This window comes from Protomyctophum parallelum (genome assembly GCF_964188405.1).
Source record: "Protomyctophum parallelum genome assembly, chromosome: 4".
In the NCBI taxonomy this organism is placed as follows: Eukaryota; Metazoa; Chordata; class Actinopteri; order Myctophiformes; family Myctophidae; genus Protomyctophum; species Protomyctophum parallelum.
In genome coordinates this window covers 8,816,626-8,843,013 of record NC_139700.1, presented here as the reverse complement: position 1 = coordinate 8,843,013, position 26,388 = coordinate 8,816,626, and the positions used below count along the sequence as shown (strand labels likewise).

The 26,388-nt window shown below is 46.6% G+C and overlaps 1 protein-coding gene across 1 annotated transcript in view; it reads left to right on the top strand.

The window, feature by feature from the left end:
• The window catches only part of zfpm1 (zinc finger protein, FOG family member 1), a gene marked incomplete at its 3' end in the record, with an annotated part of 111,621 nt that extends 85,608 nt beyond the window's left edge, over positions 1 to 26,013 (top strand). Inside the window, 6 exon segments of the mRNA XM_083764130.1 lie at positions 14,985 to 15,087; positions 15,823 to 16,074; positions 19,022 to 19,264; positions 21,557 to 21,799; positions 23,299 to 25,745; positions 25,747 to 26,013. Of these exon segments, the coding sequence (XP_083620256.1) occupies positions 14,985 to 15,087; positions 15,823 to 16,074; positions 19,022 to 19,264; positions 21,557 to 21,799; positions 23,299 to 25,745; positions 25,747 to 26,013 (3,555 nt within the window).
• Positions 26,014 to 26,388: the final 375 nt, after the last annotated feature.

The window sequence follows — 26,388 nt, the reverse complement described above, 5'->3', positions numbered from 1 at the left end:
CGTAAAACCATTTATCTATTTAAATATATTCTGCCTGATATGAGCTGTTGGACTTTAGAACACGGTATAATAATGTTTACTGATCGACGGACGATGGGCTTTTTGGTTAACTGAACAACCAGCTCTTTCTCAAAGACGAGCCTCGTCATGGCAACCCGCGGGACAGAACAGAACACGCCACCTCCGTTGTTTTCCGATTGGATCATCAAAGCACAGATCTGATATTGTATCGGTTCTCCTTTTTTTCCGATTGGGATCCATGGTTTAATTAACTGATAATGTAAAAGTGTTTCTTAATTGGCCCCAAAGTTGTTTGATATAATTGCAAAGTTTCGCCTGTGATGAAGGCATTGATTCGGTGAGAGGGGGGGGGGGGGGGTACCGGCGGTTTATATGCAAAATGCTTTCTATGACGATGCTTAACCCATTTTGGAGCGGGAGTTTGAAGTATTATGTTATGCTTTAGCTATTGGAAAATAGCAGATAATTCTGGGGGTCCTTGACATGAAAAAGGTTGAGCACCGCTGACATAGAAACATGGGTTTTTCAGGAAAAAGGTTAGGATGTTTTTAATCGACTTCAGTCCAAAAATGGGTTAAGGAGAATGTTCTTGAACATTCAACATACAACATCAGAAGGGAGAAGAGGGGAGTCTGTCTAAGATGACTATGGGTGGGGGGGGGGGGGGGGGAGTCTGTCTAAGTCGATGACTATGGGTGGGAGGGGTTCAGTCAGTGTTCTCTTCCACAGGAGTGATTCCACTCCACGGGGCTCTGTCTGTCTCTCTCTCTCTCCACATTGTTCCTCCCTCTCTCCTCTTCCTGCCTCTCCTCTCGCGGAACAGCGCGCCGGAAGGCAGGATCCTAGAAGGAGAGCGTAGAGTATACGGGAGTTCAAAGCGTTATCACGCGCGGAGCGTCTTCTCATCATGTTTTAGAAACAAGCGTTTGCACTAATCCCCCAATAATCTCTCCAGGAGAACTGGGCCGATAAGGCACGACGCCACCCACGGCTTTCCAAACACACTTTTTTTTTTTGGGTAGTCCCTCTCTTCTAGCACCGTTCCCCCCCTCCTACGCCTCCCCCCTTAAAGGGTCCCCCCCCTACGCCTCCCCCCTTCAATGGTTCCCCCCCTTCATCGCTTTCTCTCTCCTCCACTTTCTTGTACTTTGGGTCACCTGGAAGGACGAGTGAAGGTGAAACGCGTCAACGTGCCAAATAATTATTTCAGCTCTCCCCCATTTTTCTCCCTCTCTGCCACAGTTTGTTTACACCCTAGGGGGGGGGGGGGTATGTATGTGAAAAAAGGGCACAAGACAGATGGAGTGGATGATGTTGGTGCAGCAGCAGCAGCCATCTAACCCATTCTAGGCGGGAAGTATATAGCCCTTTTGGTGTTTTACACTTTAGCTATTGAAAAATAGCAGATCTACAAGCTCATAGAGCTTGTAGATCTGCTTTTTTTTTTTTTTTATCGTGAAAATGTGTCGCAAATCTTTGAATATATATATTCTTTCAGAGCGAATGTTTTTTTCAACTAAAATCTTTGCAAATGTTTTCCGGGGGGTCCATAGCACTGACGAAGGTCTTATAGGACCGAAACGTTTGCTTTGTAATTGCACCATGAGCACAGAGCACCATGAGAGCATGATAAAATAAAAATAAAAATATTTTTCTAAGTCTCAGTCTAAGGAGTTTTACTTCTTTTTCTATACGGTGAGCGAGTCTTTTCCTATAAAAGAGTCCCTTGAACGACATATTTTCAGATGGGGGGGGTCTGTGGCCAAATACAGATATTTCTGGGGGTCCTTGACATGAGATATTGAGCACCACAGATACAGAAACATGAGGTATTTCAGAAAACTGTCAGGATTTAGAAGATTTCTTTTTAAACGTCGACGTCGGGCCTAAATGGGCTAACGTAGCTTCCATTGTCCTGTAAATGTATCAAAGTCTCTGCTTCAACTTGAACCTAAACTTCCTTTTCCTGTCGGCCTGCCGGCCAAAGACTCCTGGACCACAATGGAAAGGAGTCATGAGACTGTTTTTATCCGCGTGTTATCCGGATGCATTAAGCAATACTGAATGCTGGATTGTGTATTGTATTTTAAAGTTGTTGTAAGTGATATTTTCGGGTTAAAACAAATACTTGTTTTGTTTTTGAGCGGTGGCACGCTCTCTCCTATATGCACAGCAATGTGTGTCTGTCTGTCCGTCCGTATGTCCGCCTGAGTAGGACCTTTGACCCCTGTGAGTAGGACCTTTGACCCCTGTGAGTAGGACCTATGACCCCTGTCTGAGTAGGACCTATGACCCCTGTGAGTAGGACCTTTGACCCCTGTGAGTAGGACCTTTGACCCCTGTCTGAGTAGGACCTTTGACCCCTGTCTGAGTAGGACATATGACCCCTGTCTGAGTAGGACCTTTGACCCCTGACTGAGTAGGACCTATTGACCCCTGACCTATTGACCCCTGTCTGAGTAGGCACTCCAACGACCCGAGGTCACCAGAAAAACTTCCACAAACCCCTTTGAAATGCAGGAGATGAGCGAGTGACGTCAGCAGTAACGGGTGTCTCTATATAATGTGATATCATTCATTGCTATAGAAAGAGTCTATGTCCAGTAACGGGTGTCTCTATATAATGTGATATCATTCATTGCTATAGAAAGAGTCTATGTCCAGTAACGGGTGTCTCTATATAATGTGATATCATTCATTGCTATAGAAAGAGTCTATGTCCAGTAACGGGTGTCTCTATATAATGTGATATCATTCATTGCTATAGAAAGAGTCTATGTCCAGTAACGGGTGTCTCCTCTATATAGTGTGATATCATTCATTGCTATAGAAAGAGTCTATGTCCAGTAACGGGTGTCTCCGCTACAATTATTTGAAAACCTTTGTTATACTAATCTGTAGATTTAGATTGTTAGTACTACAAAACATACATTGAACCACTTCAGCCCTATTTACATTTCAGGCCATTTGAAAATAGCCGATCTACAATCTATATAGTCTCTCAAAGGGACGCATGGCTCCTTAATGTTATCCACGCTGCGTTGAGTCCACGTGAGAATGGTTGTCCATCTGGATGAAGGACATGCTACCCACGTCCCTTACTTCAAAATGTGGCCCTGTGTGTGCGTGTGCGTGCGTGTGTGTGTGTGTGTGTGTGTGTGTGTGTGCGTGCTTGTGTGTGTGCGTGTGCGTCATCTATAGCCCCGAGGACAGAAACCCAGCCAAGCATTTATCTGTGCGGTGATTGAATCTGTGTGCTCTGTACTGTACTGTACTGTACTGTATATAGGGTGCATGTACCTTTTACCTGGACTTATAACTCACCCACGGCAGGACAGAGGCTGTCAGTCCGTCCGTACCCGCCTGTCTGTCACAGAGCCTGAATGAACGGAAGGAGGGGATAAAAATACACCGTCCAATTCCAGAGTGTTCGTTCAACTCTTGAGGGCGCAAAATAAAAAACATACGTATCTTTTTTTTTACGGAGCGTATATACAACAAAATACAACACGGAAGAGAGGGAGGTGAGGGCAAAAACCTCTTAACCCATTCTGACCTGAGATCAGATTCTAAAAATGTCTATTACATCCTGACAAGTTTCATTATTAACCCATTCTGACCTGAGATCAGATTCTAAAAGTGTCTTAGATTTTTCAAAATAGCAGACCTACAAGCTCGTATCGCGCCACTCGGTGGCGCGATATGAGCTTGTAGATCTGCTATTTTTAAATAGCTAAAGCACGACACGATGCTAACACCAAAATGGATGCCCGGTCAGAATGGGTTAAAACAAAACATGTTAGACAATAAGGAAATGAGAGAGAGAGGGGCGGGGGGGGGGGGGGGTTGTGAGGTAAAGCAACAGAAGAGAGGTGGAGTAGACGAACGAGAGGGAAGGAAGGGAGGGAGGGAGAGAGGAAAGGAGAGATGGGATGGGATGGGATGGGATGGGATGGGGGGGGTTCATTCTCATCACTCAGTGGCAGTGACTGGCTGGTATCTGCATCTCCCTGTCATCTGCACGGGCTTCTGCAGGGTGGAGGGGAGAGAGAGAGAGAGAACCTCTATCCCCTCTATCTCTGAGCCTCATCTGCGGCAGTTCAGGAGCCCGCTTTCCAAGAGTGCCTCATTTTCAAATCTCTTATCTACTCCGGGCCCGTTTTAAGTATCGCAGTTTTATATTTTTACATGTCATTTGCATGCAGCTCATCAAACCTGGCTCTCTCTCTCTCTCTCTCTCTCTTTATTTTCTTTTCTCTCTGAGGTGTGTGTGCTGATACACACGCGCATGCGACTGTGCATGAGCATGCCTGCACGAGGGAATAGGTATTTTATTTTGTATCAGTTTTTTTTTAATATACTATATTTTTTCCAGTGTCACTCGGTGACACTCGGTGACACTCCACTGGTGTGTTGTTTTGTTGCCATGTAAGCGTTTTGTCGTTTTTGAGTAGAGAACGTCGTTGTGTATGGAATATCGCATGTGCGTGTGCATGTGCACTCGCTAAACTAAACTGTGTGTGTGTGTGTGTGTGTGTGTGTGTGTGTGTGTGTGTGTGTGTGTGTGTGTGCGTGTGCGTGTGCGTGTGCGTGCACGAGAGAGAGAGGCGGATGAGAGTAGGTTTCTGATTTTTATCTGCCTTTTCTTCTCTGTATTTTTGGAGGATTCACACACTGACCTCTTTGTTTGGGACAGTGAGCAGCCCCTCTAGCCTCCCGGATTTGGGAAAGAAACCATTTCCTGTAGTAGATAGTAGAGAGAGAGAGAGAGAGAGAGAGAGAGAAGGGGCAGACAGATTTGGGTGGAGTGAGAAGAGAGGGAGAAAGAAAGGCATGGGAAGATTAAGAAAGAGGTGAATGGTTGGAAACAAGGAAGAGAGAGAGAGAGAACGTGAAAGAGGAGAAGGGAGGAAGAGAAAATGAGCGATTTAAATGATTATGCGAAGCAGAGGAGTGTGTGTGAATGAACGACTGACTGACTGGTGGTTAGCGGTTGAAAAGGTCAGCGGAAGAGAGAGCAACAAGTGGCCGGCCCGTACTGTACTGTACAGTACTGTACTGTACTGTACTGTACTGTACTGTACTGTACTGTACTGTACTGTACTGTACTGTACTGTACTGTACTCTACCTTCTCTTCCCCGCTCGGGGATTTGAAGTTCACCGCAATGAGGATGTCGAGTCTCGACGAATTAACAGTCCCACCATAAACCATTTACAGACCTGAGGACGATTCTACAAAATGTCTTTGTAGAATCCTGACCGTTTTCTGAAAAACCTAGTTGTTCTCAAACATTTTCATGTCAAGGACCCTCAAAATAATATATGTAATTGGCTGCCGACCCCCATCTGAAAATATGTTGTTCCAGTCAGTGACCCCCAGAAGCAAATATTTAAGTAAAAAAGATTTGCAGCACATTTTCCCCCTTTTCCCCCCCCACAAATAGCAGATCTACAAGCTCGAGCTTGTAGATCTGCCATTTTTGAATGGATTAAGTAAAAAGCATCAATACTGCAATGTAGACGTACTCCGTTTGCAAGTAAAAGTCCGGAATTCTAAAATTGACTTGTGTATCGAAATGTAGTTTTGAAGTACCAAAAGCAGAAAGTATACTTATCATGCAGAGTGTCCCATTTCAAGGTTTTCGAATGTATGAAAATCTTTTTGGAAACAGCAGATCTACGTACAAGATCACACCGCGTCGCAGATGCGATGCGTTGTGAGCTTGTATAGGGTAGGTGAGCTGGTAGTAAATGTACTTAGTTACTTTCCACCACTGCTCTCGAGAAGTAACCATAGCTATAGCGTTATTAATAATAATAATAACGTCATGTTATTTTCAGATATACAAGCACACACGGCGTGTTGTTTCCTAGACAACAATATGGTACCTTTTCGGAAAAGGCTCCAAACTGTTGATCTAACAGCAAACATGTAAAAAGGGACACACACTTTGTTCATCGTCAACAGTGCGGATGTGTGCATCCATTTTTGTTTGAATATATTCTTACTTGCTTTCAGAGTAAAATCAACACTTTGCTGTGCTCTGCAAACTGTGACATCTCAAGGTTTGGGTTACCAGTATCAAAGAGGTGTCTGTATACTTCCTAAAACACACATGGAAGCATACTTAAACTAGCTTATTTGCTCGACTTCATTTAAAGCCTGCCGGGCACGCCTAGTCAAACAATCGATGGGGGGGAGGGAGGGAGGCGGTGTATAAACTTCACTGAATGAATAATATGAAATGGTATACTGTACCACTGCCAGTCAGATTTGCATACACAAACACTCAGTCCCAGATGCGCAGGAAGTGTACAGTAACTGTAGCGACTGACAGTTTGTATGATGAAGACGACTTAATCTCCTCATCTGGGCGCCATAGAGCAGGAATGGTTATTTTCCCATTTTGGGCCGGGAACCCCTTTTGGTGTTGGCATTATGTTATGCTTTAGCTATTGAAAAATAGCAGATCTACAAGCTCATAGCGCGCCACCGAGTGGCGCGCTACGAGCTTGTAGGTCTGCTATTTTTTAAAAGACCGAAGAACGACTGACAGCTTTTTTTTCAGAAAACTGTCAGGATGTAGGAGACATTTTTTAGAATCTGATCTCGGGTCAAAATGGGTTAACCTATATTCAACCCGCCGTCCCTATTTTGGACAAGAATGTGATATATACTGTAACAATAAAAATATATACTGTATTTTGAAATGGGTTTAAGCAGGGTCGTCACCATGCTGACTTGTGGTGAACATTTTTGTCAAAATTAAATTCTTGCCACAGACTTGGCATTGTCAAATGGAACCACCACATGTTCCATTTTGTACACTCTCAGAGTTAAGGGGCGTCCTCGTTGCAGATAAAACATTTGACAATAATGACTAGTCTATAATGAGTAGTCTCTATGCCATAATGTCACAGACTCGGTAAATAAGTCTTATCCACATTCTGAAGAAAGGTCTTTGCCATGAACTCCTGGTTGAAGCTGTCAACCCATTCTGACCTGAGATCAGATTCTAAAAAATGTCTTCTATACATCCTGACAGTTTTCTGAAAAAGCTATGTTTCTATGTCAGTCGTTCTTCGAATTTTCCAAAATAGCAGACCTACAAGCTCGTAGCGCGCCACTCGGTGGCGCGCTATGAGCTTGTAGGTCTGCTATTTTTCAATAGCTAAAGCATAACACGATGCTAACACCAAAAGGGGTTAATTGAAGTGCATATACATAGATGGGGTTATGCTCTGGGGTTAGTTCAGGGAAAGACCTCCCCCCACCCACCCACCCACCCACCTCCCCATCATTGTTCTCTCTCTCTCCCTGGAGAGAGAGAGAGAGAGAGAGAGACCAGACTGAGGGAGACAGAGAGAACTCAACGTCCGTTCAGAGGCTGACCGAGGGGAGAGAAGTAAAGAAACAGAATCAGCCTGGCATCATTTGCATTCAGGGTTTTTTTTTTTATCAGCGTAGGAGGAGGGCATTTTCGCGACTGATAAGAACAGGGCGTCACACAGGGCGCTGTGCGGGAGGTATAGGGCTGTAGTCAGTGAGGAGGTGTGTGTGTGCGCGTGTGCGTGTGTGTGTGCGTGTGTGTGAGTGTGAGAGAGAGACAGAAGAGAATGTCACTGTTACAGTTGGGAGTATGTGCAATAAAAGGTCTCTGTCCTGTGGCTGAAGAGCCAACATGCACACGTGTTTGTGTGTGTTCAAACACAGGGGTGTATATAATATATATATATATATATATATATATATTTGTGCATTTATGTTCATATGCGTTGAGGTGGTGGGGGGGGGGGGTGGAGGTGGTGACGGTACGGAGGGGGTTAATATCAGACCAAATAATTAGATTCGCTATCGTCTCGGCAGGCAGCAGCAGTGCGGGGGGATCAGGCAGATTAAAGCCCGGGCTCAGAGCTTGGTTAATATTCATGAGGAGGAGGAGGGGGGGGGGGGGGGGGGGGGGGGCTTAGACTGCTGCAGCTCAAAAGACTCTCTTCTCCTGGGCTGTCTTATTCTTAAAGCAGCGTTCTCACACACAGCTGCAGCAGCTGCTGCCTCGTTCCATGGGTATAGGCCTATAATGTCCTGCCCATAGACATATAGAAAGGTAGACAGACGCCTCCTTTGGGCTCTGGGGCGTCTGTCTGTACTCAAGTGAGGGCAGGCTTCTCCTTGGTTAGTGCTTCACAGACGCTCCCGCGTGCGTCAGAGCGGAGACATACAGGTCTGATAAGTCCCGGAAAAAGGGCACGCTGTGATTGGCCAGTATATATAGTCCACTTGAGTGGCAGCGTGGCGCAAGCGTGCCTTCCGCACTTCCGGCGCCCTCGCGTCGATACAGGTCGTCCAATGAACTGTATAGCGGCCAATGAGGTATCTGACTTTTTGGCGACCGAAGGTCGCAGTTAACTATGAAACCTTGCGTCTAACGGTAGAATATCTGTGCAATGAAATTATTAGGATACACTATAGAGTGCTATGTCTACATAAAAGGGTATCTAAATTACATAAGTTTAGCCTTTGCATACACCTGTAAGGTGGTCAAAGCTAGGGCAGGTGCTACCCCCCCCACCACACAGTGCTCACACAGACAGACAGACAGACAGACAGACGTCTGAACTCATGGTTGAGATGTGAACCTTAACCATCGACAGACGTTCTTATCTTTATGGAGAATCTCCACCTGACTCCAGCCCATCAAGTCTGGGCAAACATTATGCTCAGAGATATTGATTGAGTTTTGAGGCACTGATAAAAATCTGAGTGGATATTGTGCGGTGAATGCTTATTAAATATGTTTGTTTATTTGTGTTTGTTTATTTGCACTTTCCCGTAAGTTTGCTATAGAACTATAGCCTTTCACTTTCCTTGATACAAACATTTTCATTGTAATAATCCAACAGCATGTGCATAAAGTTATGTGGGTAGCAGGGTGAATCCATTCGTAAGCCATGACATGGGCTGTCATGGCTGTCAACGTCACTGGAGGAGAGGACACCTCTCCTCCAGATTCTCTCTAAGTCGTCCTCAGACGAGCCCTGCATCGTCTCTTCCAGTCATCCCATCCCGTGTGTTGGTTCCCCCGCAGCGCCAATTTGCTGGCTGGCAGTTCATGACGTCTTTGGCAGTCTCCACTGTCCTGCCAGTCTCCTGGCTGCTATCTTCTGGCTCACCCTTGGTATTCCATCATACAGATTCTTGCTGATGTTAAGTGCTGCACGCAGCATTCTGGGTGTAGCACCCATCTAGAGACTTCTGCAGTGTTGGCTTCAGGGTCCAGCATTCACTGCCATATATACTGTACCTGCAGAAGAACAGACTCTATACCGTTGCATAGAAGGAGTCGAGTTTGATATTCAGCGGGTTTTATGTCTGTTCTGGAGAGACTGACCATGGGAAGTGAAAGGCTGCCGATGCTATCCGGTGGCTTCTCCATTCTCCTTAACTCAGCCCCACATCTCAGGCATCTGCATTCTCTTTTGGCTTACTTAAACGCACGCACGCACGCACGCACGCACGCACGCACAAAACCTCATCAAAATGTGACCTGGCCCTATGCCTCTTGTTCTTGGATTCTCATTATCTGGCTCCTACGGGGTGCACGTGCGTGCGTGCGCGATGCGTGAGAATGTGGTTGTCCCTTTGATTCTCAGCATGGGTGTGTGTGTGTGTGTGTGTGTGTGTGTGTGTGTGTATAAGTATGTCCATATACGTGAATGTGATCTGTGTCTGTGGGTATGCCGCATGCATGCATATTTTGTGGCTATGCCTGTGAGCTCCTATAGTACGTATTTCCTGAATATCAACGAGTCCTGAGGCTCTGCATCGTGGCCTCTGTAGATTCATAGAACATCATCTCCTTTCAGTCCCTCTCAGACCATGGGCTCTCTTCTCTCTCCTATCTCTCCCATCTGATCCGGAGGTAGACTTGGCTCTGCTCAGGCTCTCCTCTGCGCCCGCTGCTTTCGCTAGCTTTCCACACACTTGCAAAACGGCATCTGAACTGAAGCCCTTTTGTCTTCCTTTCCGACTTCCCTGCTACGAGAGTTCACTCCTATTCCTGTGAGAGGTTCACGACAATAATTGGTGTTCGCTCTTTTTAGAGCTTTGAGGTATGCTTTATTTGTAAAGAAAATAATTCATTAATTTCCGAAGACAACTTGCCTGCTTTTTGCCTGTGTGTGTGTGTGTGTGTGTGTGTGTGTGTGTGTGTGTGTGTGTGTGTGTGTGTGTGTGTGTGTGTGTGTGTGTGTGTGTGTGTGTGTGTGTGTCTGTCTCCCCCCCCCCACTGGCCTATCATCATAGTGAATTCCAAAGCTGTGGCCTGATGAATTAGTCTGAAACAAATTAGCAGTACTTAGAGCTCAGACGGCTCCAGCATTGGGTTACAAATTAAAACAAAAGATGCCATATCTGCACATCTGCGCTAGTTCCCCATGAAATACAATACGCTCTGTCTCCATCTTCAGTGTATACGACAGACAGAACTAGACAGACCAAGGCATTTCTTCCTTCCTTCCTCCTTTCCTTCCTTCCTTCCTTCCTGACTCCAAACCATCGAATATGATGTTTGTCTTTGTTCAACGTATTGGATGATACGATATCATTTTAAGTTCTTTTGAAGTTTGATTTTGACCGTACTCATCTTCATTAGGTAGACGACGACGTCGTCATTATATCTTTTAAAATACCAAAAGTAAAAGTATCTCCTTATGTCCCGTTTTCAAATGTATAAAACATCTTTTGAAAACATTATTTTCAATTTATAGGTAGTAATGAGTAATCTTCACGGTTATTTCTTTCAGATTTAGAGGCCCTTTTTTAACAGACGCTTTGCTCCGAAGGTGCGCTATAATAACGGCATCCCGTAAACTTTCTGAGTGGTACTACAGTCAGTGCAGGTGATGGAACTGCAGATTGGACCAAAGTAACCTCGTTTGCATCCTTCTAATAGGTTCTTGGTAGAGGTTGGCGGCAGTGGCGTTTCCAGGAATTACATTTTGGGCAGGCAAGAATTACATTTTGGGCAGGCAAGAATTACATTTTGGGCAGGGAAGAATTAGATTTTGGGCAGGCAAGAATTACATTTTGGGCAGGCAAGAATTACATTTTGGGCAGGCAAGAATTACATTTTGGGCAGGCAAGAATTACATTTTGGGCAGGCAAGAATTACATTTTGGGCAGGCAAGAATTACATTTTGGGCATTTTTTGTCCTCATTTTGGCCAGGCAGAAAATGGGCGGACGCCTGCTGTCCTCGCCTTGTTGTAGATACTCCACTGGTTGGCGGATGAGGAGAAACGAGAAGTAGACAGGTCATCATATTCTGGTACAAATACAACACAGGGCACTTCACCTCAACCATGAAAGAAGGTTTTTCTAACGTAAACCCTGGGCAACCCCCGACTGTAAAAGTAAATCCTGTGTACACAGCCTGTCCTCGGCCCACTTGTAGCCTTTTATGACTCACTCTCTACCTCTTGTTCCTCTAAAGGTACTAGGCAGTCTCTCAGAAACTTTTCCTTCCTCCTCTTTCATCATTGGAGTTTACATTTTCTTTCTCTCCAAGGGCAGAGAAATGTCACGGAGATAAGATGCGATAAGATAAAGATAAAACATAATGGATCTCTGCAGAGAAATTGGGTTGTTATAGCGGCCCCCGATTTGTATAGAGATAAAACTACAATACCCAGGGAGAGGTTAGCAACAGAGGGTAAGCACACAAGGTTAAAAAACTGAACCGCAACATATTTTACTTCTTTAGAGAAACGAGGAAGATAAAAGTGATACATTGCAAAGCAACATGGTCCTTGTTAACATACATAACATATGGAGGGGAAAAAGGCATGCATAACCAACCCAGTATATAACACTAGAGAGGTAAATAACACAAGAAACAAGCGAAATAGTCCACTTGCAAAATAACTTCACTCTTCATCAGGCCCTGTGGGGCAAAGGTCTCCACTCCAGTTGATCTAAGGATTCATAAAGTTCCAGTGCTGGTCGAATGCTGCCACCTGGTGTAGACTACCCTGTACTGCATCACACTGCTTCATTCATTCTCCCATCTGCGACTAGAGACTAGAGAGCAGTGGATTGATTGATTGATTGATTGATTGATTGAAGTATTGAAGTATTTATTAACAGTATGCAGAATGGGTACGTTTCAAACGAAAGCACAACTCAATACACAAACTGTTAGCTTGGACCACCGAGTGGCGCGCTACGAGCTTGTAGGTCTGCTATTTTTTTTGTTGTCAAATATGTTTTTATTGAACAGATTTATAAATTATTACAAACATTATGATATGAAATACTTTTTTTATTAAACAAAATGAAAGAAAAAATAAACAAGACAAAAAAGAGAAATAAATCCCTTAACCCTCCCACCCATACTGCTCAGTGATAACTGCATACTATATAATAAGATGATAGAAAGCTCATGGAAAACATCTGAAAATAAAATGGCGTACAGTCAACCATATCAATGGTATCCTGTCTATTAATCGTTTCTACTCAGGTAATGGACAAGGGGCAGCCAAACCTTATCAAACTGGCTCTCCCTGTTTCTCAGGAAATACCTTATTCTCTCAAGATGAAGTGTACTAGTCATTTCATTTAACCAGTGCTTAAATGCAGGAGCCTCCTCCTTCTTCCAGTGTGTCAGAATTAGTTTTTTCGCTGTAATCAGACCATATGAGAAGAGTTGTTTCTGCGCTCTCGTCAACATAGGCATGGAGTCTGACAAACCCAAAATTATCAGTACAGGATCGGGGTCAATATGAATCCTCAAAATATCAGAGAGCGTCTCAAATATCTTAATCCAATATCTTTGTATCCGAGGGCAAAGGGCGAAGCTATGAAGAAGATTTGCATTTATTGTATTACATTTGTCACAATGCGAAGAAATATCTGGGTATATGTTATGTAATTTTAATTTGGAATATTGGAGTCTATGCATGACTCGAAACTGGATAAGGCAATGTCTGGAATTGCATTAATTTCTTCAAGGCTGTCTTCCCAGAGCTCGTCTGAAATTGAAGTCCCCAGCTCATTTTCCCATGCCAGTTTAATAGCTGATGTAGTAGGTAGCTTTGCCACTTGAAATGATTCATAAAGATGTGACACCCTCACGTCTGGTACTGTATTGTTAAGAAGGAACCCATCTAGGGATGAAGGTGTAGCTCTCTCAAAAGTGGGAGAAAAGTTACGGATGTAGTTCCTAACCTGTAGAAACCTAAAAAGGTTACTCCTAGGGAGTCTATATTTTTCCTGCAGTTGAGCAAATGAGGCAAAAGTTCCACCCATATATAAGTCTCCAATTGTGCGTATACCCAAACCCTTCCACTGCGCAAACGTATCATCCAGTTGGGATGGTAGAAATGAGGGGTTATCAGCTATAGGGAGCAGAAAAGATAGTGAGTTGTTCCTAAAATATGTTTTGATTTGTTTCCAGATTCTTATCATACTGTGAATTGTAGGTCTGCTATTTTTGAAAAATCGAAGAACGACTGACGTAGAAGACATTTTTAGAATCTGATCTCAGGTCAGAATGGAAAACTGTCAGGATGTAGAAGACATTTTTAGAATCTGATCTCAGGTCAGAATGGGTTAAGCCTGTTATGTGGCTTGGGAGTGATTGTGAGAGGGAATGTTTGGGGCCTCATTTGAACAAAGACAAGATTGTACTGAACTGAACTGAGGATGCACAGGTGTGTGTGTGTGTGTGTGTGTGTGTGTGTGTGTGTGTGTGTGTGTGTGTGTGTGTGTGTGTGTGTGTGTGTGTGTGTGTGTGTGTGTGTGTGTGTGTGTGTGTGTGTGTGTGTGTGTGTGTGTGTGTGTGTGTGTGTGTGTGTGTGTGTGTGTGTGTGTGTGTGTGTGTGTGTGTGTGTGTGTGGGATGTATGTGTCCTCTCTCTCTCACACGCACACAGAGAGAGAGACCATGTTGACTTCCCAGTCTTTGTGTGGTGTATCCACAGGGATCTTATTATGGTGACAGGCTGAATGGGAGCATGCCGACCTCATCAGGTCTTCTTTCGGGTCTTTTCTTCTCCTCTCTCTCCTGAGGTCTCTGTCTCTCTTTCTCCCCCTCCCCCCCCCCCCCCCCCCCAATCTTCCCCTCCCTCTCTTTTTCTAATTTCTCCCAATCTCCGTTGCTTTCTTTTATGACTAATATCTGCTTTTCTGAGTGTCTTTGTTCGACCCTCATTTCTCATTTCCTACTTGACTGTCCATAATTTCACTCTGCCTTTTGCAGACCGGCGTTTGCCTCTCGGCATGCGGTGGACACTGCCCAAGTTCTGTGTATTTCAATTGGCGGCACTTTGTGTTTTGGTGTTTGGGATTTATCTGATGTGTTTGACATAAAGTATCATATGGTCTTAGAATTACACACACTAACCCTAACAATTTACATGCATTGTGTTACAGTATCTATTCTCTTATAGAATAACTTTGTTACATGAAAGTCTAATAACTATTGGTAACTGTTACAAAGCAAAAGTCATGTGTTAATTCTTCCATTCTATGATTCCCTTGTATTCCTATACACTCACTTTATCTCTGTAAACTGTTTTATTCTTAACCCATTTAGGACCGAGGCCGATTCCAAAAAAAAAAAGTCCTCTAAATGCTAAAAGTTTTCTGAAAAACCCTCTTTATATGTCAGTGGTGCTCAACGTTTTTCACATCAAGGACCCCCAGAATTATCTGTAATTGGCCGCTGACCCATCTGAAAATATGTTGTTCCAGGGACCCCCCAGAAGCAAAGATTTGGGTTAAAACGTTTGTGTGAAAGAAAACATATTCAAAGATTTGCACTCATTTTCAGATCTGCTATTTTTCAATACACCAAAAGGGGTTCCCACCCTAAATGGGTTCCTCATGAATTGTTTGCAGCTATTCCCTTAAAATGCTTTTTTAATAAAATGTCCACTTGTCTCTCCTCTCTTCCTTTGCAGAGCTGGAGGCTAACTCTGGTTTGTGGCGATGCAGACTGTTGGCTCAGTCGTGTTACGTTGAACTCTGATACTGCAGCTGCCAACTGTACCATCTACAGCAAAGGTAACTTTTTATATAGCAAAAGTACACTCGGATACTGCTATACCATTAAACATTTATACAATTATTACAGACAGACAAACAATAACTGACCAGGATGGGTGTTTGTCCTGTATGATGACAGACAGATTAGTTTGCTATCTAAATGACTTAAGTTGAGCCTTTGCATGCGCCTGTAAGGTAGTCGAGGCTAGGCTTCGCATGTAGCATACAACATTGTTGGATGCTAGATGTAAACAAACCCTTTGTTTACATCTTGCCCCAATGCATTTCCAATGGAAGTCACATGGTTTGACACAACATTTTGGTTGTACGGCTTTCGGCTGTGTTTCGACTGCCCCCCCTCCCCCTCATACAACACAAATGTTGTGTCAAACCATGTGACTCCCATTGGAAATGCATTGCGAGCTTGCATCAGTAAACAAGTCTCCTGCATCAGCTATACATCAATCTGTTGTGAAGGTGTGAGTCAGGCCTAAGATGGAGTCTGAAGAGGTGAGTTGTCACTGTCGGACTACGGGGGAAGATTGGGAGTGAGTCTGCAGTTGTGATTGCAATTGGAAAGTTCATTCCATAGTTTTGGAGCCAGAAGGGAGAAGAGTCTGGTATGTGTGGAGCGTTGTCCCGGCTGTTTTAGTGAATGTTCTGCCAGCCTCCCTGTGTTGGCCGATCTGAGCATGCAGGGCGGGTTGTAGGGTCCGATCAGACCTTGAAGATGTCCCTGTATATGTGTTTCAGATGAGGAGGTGTATTGTAAGGTGACCAGTGAGATTGTGGCGGGGGACCGCCTCCTCGCCTCCCTGTCGCCTCCATGTGGCGGCTCCTCCTCCTCCGCCGTGGATCACATGTCCCCCCCGTTGAGCCTCGTTACCCAGAAGCCCTCAGTGAAGGAGGAGTCCACGGTGTACTCGCCAGCACTGCGGGCGGAGATCCAGCTGCTTCCGCAGCAGGCTGGCATGGCGGCCATCTTAGCCACGGCCGTCGTCAACAGTGAGTGATTTGGGGATTTTCAGTAGGGCTGCAACTGTCGATTATTCTATCGATTACTTATTTCGATTAATCAAATAATCAAGCTTTTTTTTTCAACAAATTGACACAAAAACACTCCAATGGAACTAAATACGGATTATACCCGATGAACAACGTATTTATATTGCCCTAAATTATACTTTGACATACCACGGTGTCACACAGAAATTGCCAATCGACAAGCATACTAAGCATTGTGAGCTTGTAGATGTGCAATTCCTGCTATTGTAAATAAATATATATATAATATGAAATCCTTTCTAAATCGATTATTTTATTCTAATACATTATGTGTTGTTATTTATATTTTTTTAAATAATCAATTAAATAAATTAGTTTTTATTACCTGTTAGTTACACCCCTAATTATCACTGCATCACTTTTAATCAGCGTGCATTGGTTCTCCATCCCATGTTAAACTCACATGAAATATCCAATGCACCGTTTAAACCACACGATGGCAGTGTTGCTACTCTTTAACAACAAACTGGTGACCGGTGTCACAACAATGCATAGCGATTTGTCTCCTCACATGGCTTCCAGGTAAAGTTACCCATTGGTTCTGCGCTGCACTGATGTCAGACACGCACACACACTGTGACACACACTGTGACACACACACACACACACACACACACACACACACACAGACACAGTGAACTGTCACTGTGATTAATCACCGCAGATCAAGCGCGAGAGTTTCAACATGATGAGACATCTCCACTGCTCCTTCCTGCCCTTGTCGTTAACACCGTAGTCATTCTGAAGAGCCGCTTAATTATGGGGCGTTATCATAAATAGCCCCGTTAACCCATTTTGGCCTGACATCAAAATGTATGTCTTATAAATCCTGACAGTTTTCTGAAATACCTATGTTTCTATATCAGTGGTGCTCAATATTTCATGTCAAGGACCCCAAAATATAATATGCAATTGCCCACCGACCTCCATCAGAAAATATGTTGTTCCAGGGACCCCTCAGAAGCAAAGATTTGAGTCAAAAATATTCGTTCTGAAAAGATATACACATATTATGCCACATTTTCACAATTTTTCAAAAATAGCAGACCTGCAAGCTCATAGCGCGGCACTCGGTGCCGCGCTATGAGCTTGTAGATCTGCTATTTTTCAATAGCTAAAGTATAACATAATTATTCAAACACCAATAGGGGTTCCTGCCCAGAATGGATTAACACACGATACGACACCAGATTAGTTTGATTCCCCCCGCGGCATGTCACTCTCTCTCTCTCTCTCTCTCTCTCTCTCTCGCACAACTCCGCTCCGCGATAACCTTTAGAGTCCTGTTGCCGTAGTAACCTGTGAAGTAATGTGATTACAAAGTGCTCATCACAGCTGTTGTCAGAGCTCCTTCGATGGACGAGAAAGGTGTTTGTTTGTGGTTGAGCGTTATGTGCCATCTGCACATGTATGTACTGCATACGCACTGTATGTGCATAGGAATGTCACGTACGTAAGTGTGGACCGCATGTAGTTTTTTTTTTCCATGTGCAAACAAACTGTTACTGTCCAATTACTAAATAAACTAGAATGATGCAATTAGCGTCTTGTCATACATTTTACCTCACTTTATATACTGTAATTAATAACGTATCACAAGGGTTTATATAAGTGGAGATGCTGATGTTATATAGCCTCGCGTATAGCCATACTAATATCACTTTGTGGGTGCCTGGGGCAATATGCATCGCAAAGGCAGACTGAAGGCAGGCTATGAGAGGTAGATGTTGTCATACTGTATGTCATGCATCATAATAACGGAAAACCCACAGACCCCCGTAGATTATTATGGCATCAGCCTTATGAGGGGTGCATACTTAGTTTAGACTAGTGATTGGTTAGACATGGGTTAAGGTTAGGTTTAGGTGTGCTGCCCCGTGTGGGGTTAGGTTTAGGGTGAGGGTTTGAGATAGGTTGTAGGACTAATGACTGGTCTAACCAATGACCAAAAACTGTCTAAACTAAGTACTGCACCCCATTATGACACATTGTGAACTTATATATTGGCTATTTTCATCAAAGTTGGCCTTTTTTTTTACCTATTTTGACATGCCCAGAATAGGGACACTAAACTACCTCCTCCAGGATTACTATTAGATAATTGACATTGACATTGAAAAATGGGTTGCAAAATCTTAAAATTGAAGAAGAAAAGAAAAGGGATAGGGACACTGGGGTTCAAGTGGTAAAGAGGGAGTCCATCAAATAATTGCTCGGTGCTCATTTTCCGATCGGACAAATAATAATAATAATAATAATAATAAACTTTATTTATATAGCACATTTTCATGCATAAAATGCAACCCAAAGTGCTTCACAGAAAAAATAACAAGCAGCGGAATGCCGGAAAAAAAAGCAGGTCAATACAAGACACAATATATACAAATTAGCAAATAAAAATAGCAATACAAAACTAAAAAAAAATTAAATGGTAAGGAAATCTGTATCAGAACATAGAATATGAAGACAAGATAAATCTAAACAAATGCCAAGTTGAAACAAGTTTTCAGCTCGCTCTTAAAAACATCAAGGCAGGTCGCCCCTTTTAACCCATTCTGAACGGGAACCCGTTTTGGTGTCGGCATCATGTTATACTTTAGCTATTTAAAAATAGCAGATCTACAAGCTCATATACGAGCTTGTAGGTCTGCTATTTTTGAAAAATCGAAGAACGACTGACATAGAAACATAGCTTTATCAGAAAACTGTCAGGATGTAGAAGACGTTTTTAGAATCTGATCTCTCAGAATGGGTTAAGGTGCAGTGGTATAGTGTGTTCCACAACTTGGGGCCATAGACCCAAAAAGCGGCCTCACCGGTGTTCCTATGTTGAGCTTAGAAATGTGACAACGTACTTAATCCTTTGTGTGACTGTCTCCCCCACCAGAGGACATCTTCCCGTGTAAGGACTGTGGGATCTGGTACCGCAGCGAGCGGAACCTGCAGGCCCACCTCATGTACTACTGCGCCAGCCGCCAGAAGCAGCCGCCGGCCGCCGCCTCGCCTCCGCCGCAGGACAACAGCAAGCCCAAGGACTCCTACCCCAACGAGCGCGTCTGCCCCTTCCCGCAGTGCAACAAGAGCTGCCCCAGCGCCAGCTCCCTGGAGATTCACATGCGCACCCACAGTGGTGAGACGGCGTCCCCTTCTGACCTGAGATCAGATTCTGACAGTTTTCTGAAAAAGCCTATGTTTCCGTGTCAGTCGTTCTTCGGGTTTTTCAAAAATAGCAGACCTACAAGCTCGTAGCGCCACTCGGTGGCGCGCTACGAGCTTGTAGATCTGCTGTTTTTCAATAGCTAAATTATAACATAATGTTTAAAACACCAAAAGGGGTTCCCGCAGTAGACTAAACTGACAGACAGTGGTGGAATGGAAAGTAACTATAAGGACATTTACTTATTGCCAGTTGCCAGTACACTTTTACTTCTACTCCACTATACGTCTATTGTACATTTACTGCACTACATTTATTTTAAAACTTTAGTTACTACTAGTTACTTATTTTGTAGATTTTGATTATTATTACAAAACATGCTGCAAAATGTGTACTTTTACTTTTGGTACTTTAAGTACTTTTTGACACCAATACTTTTGTATTTTTACTCAAGTAAATTTTGAATTCCGGGCTTTTACTTGTAACTGAGTATTTCTACATTGCAGTATTTATACATTTACTTAAGTAAAACATTTGAGTACTTTTCCCACCACTGCTGCAATTCCAACGTATGGCCGCCCTGTAATCATTTAACTTATGGTCATGGAACAACTGCTCTGGAACTCTTAAATGTTTTTTTTGTTAGTCAATTTATTGGGTTTCCTATCAAAAACCCTCCTCTCTAAGTCACACATTGACTTACTTTGTCTCCTCTTCTCTCTCCTCTCCCCTGCCTCCTCTTCTCTCTCCTCTCCCCTGCCTCCTCCTCTCTCTCCTCCCCCCTGCCTCCTCCTCTCTCTCCTCCCCCCTGCCATCTCATCAGTCACATCACCACACCTGTTTTACACCAACTCCACTGGCTTCCCATCAAACAGAGCACCGAAGTCTGACGTCACTTTCAGTAGAGGGCACCAATACACAGGTTCATGTCTTTTTGTATTTGCATTGAAATCTCCATAGGGCGATTTTAGGTCGCTTCATATAAGAACTGTGTTTGAAAAATAAACCGACCACCCCGGTCTTTCTGTCAGGGGGGTGGCTGTGCGTCGTTAATGATGTCCATATTTGATACAGCCAGTTTCTGGAGAAAATGGAATTAATGTGGCCGCAAAAGCCTTGAACTACATATGAAGGCAATGTCGCTGCTAATATACGTCACGCCCAGCCGTCAACACATTGCGTTCCTGAGATTCCTCGTTGACGTAAGCTCAGCTGGTGGTGACTCGACTCGTACTAACCACGAAACATTAAATATCAATACATTTAAAATGAAAATAAACGTAATTAACATTCAGTTTCTGTTGTGCGACGGTCAGATTCAGCCTACCCGGAAATGTAGTCTCTGGGTTATTTGACTCGTTTCTAACGCTTATTTTGTTACTCTTTGGGTATATTTGTACATTTCCACCTTCGGCCGAGGCTTCATATCCATATGAGTGAAAAGGCCGGGGTGATCGGTTTATTTTTCAAACACAGAGGCCATGAGCCTATGGAGATTACAATGCAAATAAAAGGTACACGAACCTGGGGACTGACGCCCTCTACTGACAGTGACATCAGGACTTCGGTGCTCTAGTCAACCCTTTTCATATCAAGGCCCATTATTTACTCGGTATTTGAGCCACGGACCACCATTTGATGAGATTTAGCCTCACAGACCCAAAACTGAAGAATATTTTGTTATCGTTGGCTAAGATTTTGTCCCACAATCCAATGCTGTTGGCTACGTTTTCGCCGCTTTTGGCGGGCTCCGTGTTAAAAATAAATATATGTTTTTATTTTTCTGGCGTGCGCACTGGTTGAAAACAATTGAAATACCACATTGAATATAAGATACATACTCCTTCATTTTATTAAAGGCCATCCATAACCTCGCTGCCCCATACCTGACTGACCTTCTTCACGTGGACATTAGGTCTGCCTCCTCCATCAAACTGAAAGTCCTCCCAGCCCGTCTGTCCACCATGGGGTCAAGAGCTTTCAGCCGCTCTGCCCCTCACCTCTGGAACTCCCTCCCCCCTGATATAAGAAACATGGACTCAATCACCTCATTTCAAACCCACCTCAAACCTCACCGGTTTAGGCAGGCTTATCTGTGTCTTCTGCCGCAAGCTGTAGCATATTCTTTTTCCTGTTGCTTTGAAACTGTGTTTTGTAATCGACTGCTTTTAACTTGTTGCACGGCGACCTTGAGCGCCCTGAAAGGCGCCTTATAAATGAAATGTATGACTATTATTACTAACAATCGTCCCTCTGTGTCTATAGGCGAGCGTCCGTTCGTCTGTCTCATCTGCCTGTCGGCGTTCACCACCAAGGCCAACTGCGAGCGCCACCTGAAGGTGCACACGGACACGCTGAACGGCGTGTGCCACGGCTGTGGCTTCATCTCCACCACCAGAGACATCCTGTACAGCCACCTGGTCACCTCCCACATGGTCTGTCAGCCCGGCTCGCGCAGCGAGGTCTATTCCCCCGGGCCGGGTCTGCCTAAGCTGCCTCTGGCCATAGGTATAAAAAAAAAAACACTGCATTTTCTGCTGCTTAAGCCATGAGATCAGACCTGAGATCAGATTTTTTTTTAAATGTCTTCTAGATCCTGACAGTTTTCTGAAAAAGCTATATGTTGTGTTTTGAAAAAATAGCAGACCTACAAGCTCGTAGCGCACCACTCGGTGGCGCGCTATGAGCTTGTAGATCTGCTGTTTTTCAATAGCTAAAGCATAACGTAATGCTAACACCAAAAGGGGTTCCTGCCCAAAATGGGTTAACCCATTATAACAGTGGTTCCCGGGGACCCCCAGGGGTACGTGAGGGAGTTCCAGGGGGGTCCCCCAGCTAAATGATAGTTTGTAACCAAATGTACCCTTTATGGGTCTGTAACTCTGAGGGTGTACAAATGGAACTAAATGGACCCTAACGGGTCCATTTGGTTTCATTTGTACACTCTCAGAGTTAAAATTACATTGATTTTACAATAAAAAAGTGGGGGTCCTAGAGAAAAACCTTTCTCTTATGGGGGGTTCTTGGCATATGTTTTTCAAATGGGGGGGTCCGCGGGCTGATTGGTGTCAATTTGGGGGTCCTTGACGTGAAAAAGTTTGGGAACCACTGCATTATAAGATCTGAGGCCAGATTCTACAAATGTCTTCTAAATCCTAGAAGAGTTTTCTGGGAAAAACTGATGTTTCTGTATCAGTGGTGCTCAAACATTTTCGACAACCATTCTGAAAATATTTTGTACCAGCTATGCCCCCAGAGGCAAAGATTTGAGTTAAAAGCGTTTACAAGTTTAAAAAAATAATGGCTAAAGTGGTTAAAAGCTAAGGTGACACAGATGAGTTCCAGCCAGGTATAGGTCTCAATGTGTTAATCACTACAATGTGTCGAAATTATTCAGATCGTTTTTTTTTTTTTTTTATCTACTAACAACTTGGTATAGTGCTTGGGGTTGTGTCTACAGTATTTCCTTTTAACGGACAACCCCATTCCCATCGTAAAGCAACGTTTGTCTGGCTTGGATTGGGTTTCATGGTCTAAAATTGAGTGCATCAACATTTTATGCAAGCTATCCTGAACAAAGCATGGTGCCTACTGTATACAGTACCAGATGCTTTTACTCAACACTTATAACATGACTGTCTAAAGGACGTGACTGAATAGGTTTAGACCTTTTTTTACATCCAACATGGAAAGGAAAAACTGGGTTTTCCCTTTTTGGTGTTAGCATCATGTTATGCTTTAGCTATTGAAAAATAGCAGATCTACAAGCTCATAGCGCGCCACCGAGTGGCGCGCTACGAGCTTGTAGGTCTGCTATTTTTGAAATATCGAAGAACGACTGACATAGAAACATGGCTTTTTCAGAAAGCTGTCAGGATGTAGAAGACATTTTTAGAATCTGATCTCAGGTCAAAAAGGGTTAAATGACGTTAATTCTGTCCTGTGCTTTTTTTATATTTCCCGCTGCGATCCACTGACCCTGTTCTTTGTGCCTCTGCTCCTCACAGGGCTGAGTCCAGGAGACTCCGGCGTGGTGCTGAAGTGTCAGGTGTGCGGCCACAACTGTGACTCTCCCGCGCAGCTCCAGCAGCACGTGCGCACCCACCTGGAGGTCCGGGTCCCGGCCGAGAGGAGTCCCACCCCTCGCCAGAGCACCCCGTCCTCCGCCGACCGCGCCCAGCTGCACCCGCCGCACCCCCAGGACAGGGAGCCCCCGGCCTGCGTTCCCCGCCCGGACTCCTCCAGCCCCGGGGCGAACGGCGGCTCGGCCACGCCGCGAGGCTGCAGTCCTCCCGACGCGACGAGCGCTTACCTGAGGATCAAAGTGGAGCCCGACTCGGACTCGGAGTTAGAGGGGCGAGCAGCGACGGACATGGTCGGAGACGGGGAGGAGGAGGAGGAGGAGGAGGCCAGAGAAGATGGCGACCGAGAGTCGCTGATGAAGAGCAGCACGGGGCGCGCCGCCGCCGCCGCCGTCTCCTCTCAGGCCTCGACCTCTCCCAGGAGTCCGTCTGCCGTCGTGGTGAAGGCGGAGCCGACGAGCCCCACTCCCGGGTCGAGTCCCGCCCACGTGGGCGGTCTGGGGTCGGTGTTGCCGGGCGGAGCGGTCTTCCTCCCCCAGTACATGTTTAGCCCCGAGGCGGCCATCTTGCCGCAGGCCTCGGAGATCCTGGCCAAGATGTCGGAGATGGTCCACAGCCGTCTCAAGCAGGACCAGGCCGTTCCCCAGGCCGGCCCGGCGGCCGCCTTCTACCCCGCCGGGGCGGCGGCGGCCGTCGCCGTGGCCGTGGCCGCTCCCCACAAAGGAGCGACGTGCTTCGAGTGCGACATCACTTTCAACAACATCAACAACTTCTACGTGCACAAGAGGCTGTACTGCTCCAGCAGACACCAGGCGGACATGCCGGCCCCGGGGTCCGGCCCGGGGTCCGGCCCGGGGGTCCTCAGAGACGCGGCTCCGCCTTCCAGCGCACACCGTCTGTCCAGTTCTCCTCAAGGCGGAGCGGCGAGCGGCGCGGCCAGCCGAGCGGCGTCGGCTTCCCCGACCGACTCGGACAACGCGGCGGCGGGAGGCAGACCGACGGAGAACCGGAGGCTCCTGGCGGAGGTGAAGATGGAAGCTCCGGGGACAACAAAAGAGGGAGTGTCCTCCTCCTCCGAGGGAGAGGGAGGAGGCGGGGGGAGCGCGACAGGGGGAGGAGGAGGAGGAGGAGGAGGAAGAGCGAGCGAGGGCAGCCAGAGCCCGGCGAGCGGCTCGGCCGAGGACCAGGAGGAGGACCCCACCAGGACTTTCTGCCAGGCCTGCAACATCCGCTTCAGCCGCCACGAGAACTACACCGTGCACAAGCGCTTCTACTGCGCCTCGCGCCACGACCCGTCCAACCACCGGGCCAACCACCTGGCCAAGGCCAGCGCCGCCGCCGCCAACGCCAACGCCTTCACGCCGCAGCCCTTCCGCACGCGCAAGAGGAAGAAGATGTACGAGATCCACATGGCCAGGAACGAGGCTCTGGCTAAAGCCGCCGCGGCCGCGGGCCGGGGCACGGCCCCGTCGCCCACGAACCCCGGTCTGACCGTCAAGCGGGAGGTGTCGCCGGGCGCGGCGGGCAGGTCCAGCCCCGAAGGAGACGGCCCCATCGACCTGAGCAAGAGACCGCGGCTCCAGGAGACGCCTCGGGGCGGCGGCGGCATTCTCCCCGCGCTGCCTCTCACCGACTACCACAAGTGCACGGCGTGCAGCATCAGCTTCAACAGCATCGAGAACTACCTGGCGCACAAGACCTACTACTGCCCCGCCACCACCCTGCAGCCGCACACCCTGGAGCAGCTCCACAGGCTGAAGAGGCCCGCCTCCACCTCCCCCACCAACAGGCCCGACGTCCTCCACCCCCTGGAGGCCAAGACGCTGCCCGCCGACTGGGCGTCGTCGCACGCCCGGGGCACCTCCACGCCCAGCCCTCGCCCCTCCTCCGCCTTGCCCGGCTCCGAGGCCGCGTCCCCTCAACACACGACCACCCCCGCGGTGACCGGGGCCCGGGGCCTGGGCGGCGGCTCGCCCCACGTGACCTGTCCCTATTGCCCCGACAGGCCCATCGCCTGTGACCTGGTGGAGCATTTCAAGAGCGTCCATGGCCTGATCCTCTCCGTGCAGCTGCCCCACGAGGCCCAGCAGCAGCCTCCGGCCGGCGGCAAGCTCAGCCCCAGCCCCAGCGTCAGCCCCAGGGACAGTGCAGCGCGGGCCGCCACCTCCACGCCGCCCCTCGGCCTGCCCAGGCCGGGCTCCCGACTCCACCGAGACAGCATCAACGGCCGGGTGAAGAGAGAGCCCGCCTCCCCCTCCTCCCCTCTGATGAATGGTAGCCCCCTGGGCGGCGGGGGGGGAGCGTCCCCTCCGACCAGCTCCCCCCTGGCCGTGTCCCCCTCCCGGGCCCTCTCTATGACTGCGTCGCCCGCAGCCCGATGCCCTGAGGGAGACCGTGGTGGCCTCTCTCCTCCCGGAGAAGGCCGCCCTGGCCTTGGCCTCCCACCCTCTCCCCGCTCCTCCTCCTCCGGCTCTGCTCGGCCCCGCCGGTCCTATTAAGACCTCGCTGGTGTCTCCCGTCGTGCAGAACGGTAACTCGCGCTTCTGTCGGCTGTGTAACATCAAGTTCAGCAGCCTGTCCACCTTCATAGCACATAAAAAATACTACTGCTCCTCGCATAGTGCCGAACACGTCAAGTGAGGCACGGAGACTCTCCCCCCCCCCCCCCCCCCCCCCCCTTCCTCCTCGTCCATGCTTTTATCTCTCTCCCCGCACAGCACTGGTTTTGCTTCCCTCAAAGCTCATTTTGCACAGTGAAATCCTTGGAGTTGCTAAGTGATAAATGGGATTTGACTGTGAACGTCTCAGCCTCTGCTGCCAGCCTCCTGTCCTGTATGTGGGCCTATTAAGACGGCATTTGGCTGGCACACCACCATGTATGAAATTGTGACTGTTACTCAACATGGCCGGGACGAATTACAGCAGGTGTTTACTATACACCCGCTAACTACATTGCTCCTCCTAATGGGTCAAAGTTCGTATTACACTAAAGAGCTACGATGGACGCGGGAGTTG